A 4,149-nucleotide genomic window follows, 5' to 3' on the forward strand; every position below is an offset into this window, starting at 1 on the left:
TTTTAAGCGACAGCACCATATTTTATGTGTGCATCTAATAACAATATCGGATGTGGCGTTAACTTTAAATTGTTTATTATAATGAACTGTCATTTAGCCTATAGGCTATCTCAGTATATGGCCTTTTGTTGGTTTGATCATTTCCATCTCTCGTTTCTCAACGAGTCATTTCAACGAGAAATGAATAACGTTTCTCGTGCCAGCTATAGTCATTATAGCACCATATCTGTGGAAATTCAGACGAATTTCTATTATTATCCGTTTTTGTTATTGAAACCACACAACGCGTTTTCCCGCCACGGCATTGGGCCTGTTTCCAATCTGAAGACATGCGTGATGAATTTGGCAAATCATCTGCAGCTTTGTCGGTAACGTAGCCCACCCACACCAGCCCCGTCGCCGGCTGCCCTGGGGTATCAATAGGAAATGTGGAAATCCCAACAAAGGACTGAATCATTAAACACAAACAACCCAGGGCCTTCGAACAATACAAAAGTGCCCTCCGCTTCTGGCATTCCTTTTATGAATTGGCAAGTGCAAATCTATTACTTTCATCATAATACCAGTTTATTCTCAGTTGGCTATTAGGCCTATATAAAAGGCAATTTAGCAGTGTTAGCGCGGACTGTTATATATTTAAAAGTGTGTGTTTTCAATTGACTAGCAGGACTATGGTTTCTCTGTTCATGAGAAATAAGGCATATCAATTACATTTTTCTCAGTGTGGAATTTGACATTATGACCATCCTGGTACCTCTCGCTAAATAGGGTTCTCATGGAGGAAAAATAATGTCAGCAAGCCTAGTTATCTTTACCTTAGCCAGATCTAGTCATATGCCTATCACGAAATAACAAGTAGGCTAGCTGCTACATTTAATTGGCATAGTAGCCTAGTTTCAATATGCTCGAATATTATTCCTGTTGCTATTATAATAGCAGCATGTTATGAGCATAATTAGGCTACTATACATTTCTATAGGCTACATTTCCCCCTATAAATTGTAAAAGTTGCAAGGCGCGTGAACTGTCTCTGTCTATAGGGATAGACACCTTCTGAAGGGGATCTATCGGCCTACTGTCCACCGATTTGTTTTGCCACTATAAGTGTCGATGATGGAGTTGGCTCATACTTCTCTTCCGTCACTACAAGTCCCCAAGATCAACACAATTATTGTGGTGTTGTTAATCTTCACTCTCCTTTGATTTGTCTCACTTATCTTGACTAAAATTAATAGCCTACCACATTTATTTTTGATCGATCTAGATTGATTGATTTAATCTAGCCTTTACATTATTGCAGCATTTTGAATGTGGGCCTCTGGCTGCAGTATATGAAGTCATATTTTCACAAGCATTAGGCCTTTATCCAAAGGACATCATTTCTTGAAAGAGCATAACCTAATTAAAATGATTCCTCACTTTGATTTTATTAAACTTCATGTCAAACTTCGTATTTTCAACATTACTAACTCAACACGCTTCCCTACATTATAGTTGTTTAGCCGGTGCCATTTGTGCGTAATGTTAGAATTTATGCCTCGATCACACCTACAGTGTTTTACACCAAATGTACGCAGCATCATCTGGATATGTGTACAACAAAAGTTCAACATTCATTCTGCTACTGTTTCTGTCAAGCCGTCTATGCATACAATAAGATGCATATGTTCGATAAATCTAACGTATGCACCACACAGAATGGACTGCAACTGCCTCTGCAACACAATGCTGCAAGGCAAACACAGAGTTCCATTGGAAATGAATGTACTCCTGGTGTACCAAAACGCAAATAGGCTGTCGGTGTGATGGAGGCTTCAATTCACACTCACCTCCATTTTTTGCACATGGGCATATGTTGCTAAAATAGTATAAGAAACATGTTCGAAACACTCTTGGTAGGACATTATTATTTATTCAGAAAAAAAGAAGAGTTGATTAATGGTATTTGGCTTATACTGAGTTATCTTTGTTTTTGGTGCTTCACGAAATTACAATTAAAGGCCATTTTGTTTTTTAAATGTGTTATTGATGTGGTGATAGTTCAGATGATCTAGTGCGGCCAAATGTCTACTCCTACATATATTTGATCTTTCGAATAGCCATCCACAAGTAGGCCTCGAATAGCCATCCACAAGTAGGCCTAGGTCTAATTGGATAACAGGATTAGGCTATACTTGATCATTTTCCCCCACCGTATTGATCCTATAGTTGTCACTTATTAAACGAATGGTAATTTACCGAATGGAATTTGAAATATGATGTTGATATTGGAGTGATGGATGATGATAGTTAACGGGTGGTACTTTGGTACCCATTGCCTTGTTTCGATTGGTTAAGAGCTTCTCCTCGAGCATAACCATGACATCACAGTCACCTGATCCAATACGGTTACAGTTCCAACAGGAAACCAACGATAGAGGATGCTGGACATCTTGGAAGACTCACCGTGCTTCATACTTTTCTCAGCCTCCCCTTTCTCCGTTTAAGGCTAAAAAGTTGTTCAATTTCGTGTTTGTTTGGAGATAAAAAGGCTTTGGGTTTTTTGAAGTTTTTTTTGTCTCTCTTGACTATCGTTAGAGGACTCTCGTGAGAGGGGGCTAAGCGCACATATTTTAAGCTTGTTTTTTGTGAATGGAGAAGGCAAAGCATTGCGCGTGAGCATCTATCCATTTCAAAGAACTGTCCCTTTCCCACCTGTTGGGACAGGTGATATTGGCTCTGCCCGTGGACTATGACATTGGACTTGGAGCCCATGGAAGATTTTGTTATTGACGTAGTAGGAGAAGGACTCAGGGATAACGGAGAGGAGAATCTCGTGTCTTTACCTTTGGAAAAGGCGAGAAGCGCAGAGCATGAACCGGACACTTTTTTGTCTTCGAGCGGGCAGGACGAGGAAAGGGAGGACTACTCACCCACGTCGAATTGTCCTCCAGCAGCAAGTAAAAGCCCGGCGTCGGTAAAGCCTCCGTATTCCTACATCGCTTTGATAACAATGGCCATATTACAAAGCCCCAAAAAGCGTCTTACCCTCAGCGAGATATGTGACTTTATCAGCCACCGCTTCGTTTATTATCGTGAGAAGTTCCCTGCCTGGCAGAATTCCATCAGACACAACCTTTCGCTCAATGACTGCTTTGTCAAAATGCCCCGGGAGCCTGGTAATCCAGGGAAGGGAAACTACTGGACGCTGGACCCCAATTCTTCGGACATGTTTGAGAATGGGAGCTTTCTGCGTCGAAGGAAGAGGTTCAAACGCCAGCATTTTCGTTTCGGGGTGCTGAAGGAGCAACCCCTAGAGCCCAGTGTCTTTCACAACTTTTATGGTACTTATGGACTTGGCACAGCGGGTCTTCAGCTACCCAGTTTGGAGATATATCCGTTCGGCTTCCATCACCATGCACACTCGTCATGCGCGCCCACCATCCCACCTGTTAGCAGCCTCCTACCGGCTTTGTCGAGCCTGTTTACCCGGAACTCTTTCGCTGCCAAGGCTTTTCTTCAATCACAGCAGCCTGTCACTATCGGGTCCTTCAATCCGGGCCGCTGTGCCACCTTTTCTTCCGCTCTGACCTCCAGCGCTCCATACGCGTCCCCTGCGCTGTTCCACTCCGCGGCGTCTCCACATCTCGTCAGTTTACATCAAGAATATCAGAAATTACAGACTCAGCGCAGCACCTCTGACCTGGCTAAATGAGCCGTGCTTGTGAATATTTTAGTTGTGTTTCAGACTTTAAATTGTTGATTTGTATCTCAGGTGATAGAGATTTTTGAAGCTCTTGTGGAAACACAGGTGTTTTGCCAATGGTAATTGGATGGACTTTCTTGTTGATCTAGGCCTATTTGAAAAGTTCTTAAGTATGCTGTAGATTTATGCCTTGCATTGATTACATTTTTCATAGCATCTTGCGTTTTTCTTTCTAAAGTATAAAATTACATTTGTCCATTGAAATGCAAATATTTAACAGACGAGTTTCCTTTTACATTTGGAAATAAATAAAGTGAATTATTTAAAACAACATATTTAACTCAGTCATATTTCTTATAGGCCTTTGCGTCACTGACCTGTCAATGTTGCGCAAATGAAGATCTGTCATTGATGCCTTTAACAACTGATGGAAATATAGCTGCACATTTTTTTTACCTATAGTA

The 4,149-nt window shown here is 41.3% G+C and overlaps 1 protein-coding gene across 1 annotated transcript; it reads left to right on the top strand.

Moving 5' to 3' along the window:
• Nucleotides 1-2,731: 2,731 nt before the first annotated feature.
• On the top strand, nt 2,732-3,694 carry LOC311103394 (forkhead box protein D2-like; the record flags this gene model as incomplete). Its single annotated transcript, XM_084144960.1, has 1 exon — nt 2,732-3,694. One exon carries the CDS (start codon nt 2,732-2,734, stop codon nt 3,692-3,694), a length of 963 nt encoding a protein of 320 aa, XP_084001086.1.
• Nucleotides 3,695-4,149: the final 455 nt, after the last annotated feature.

The sequence above is a fragment of the Coregonus lavaretus genome, assembly GCF_964263955.1.
Source record: "Coregonus lavaretus genome assembly, chromosome: 28".
NCBI lineage: Eukaryota > Metazoa > Chordata > Actinopteri > Salmoniformes > Salmonidae > Coregonus > Coregonus lavaretus.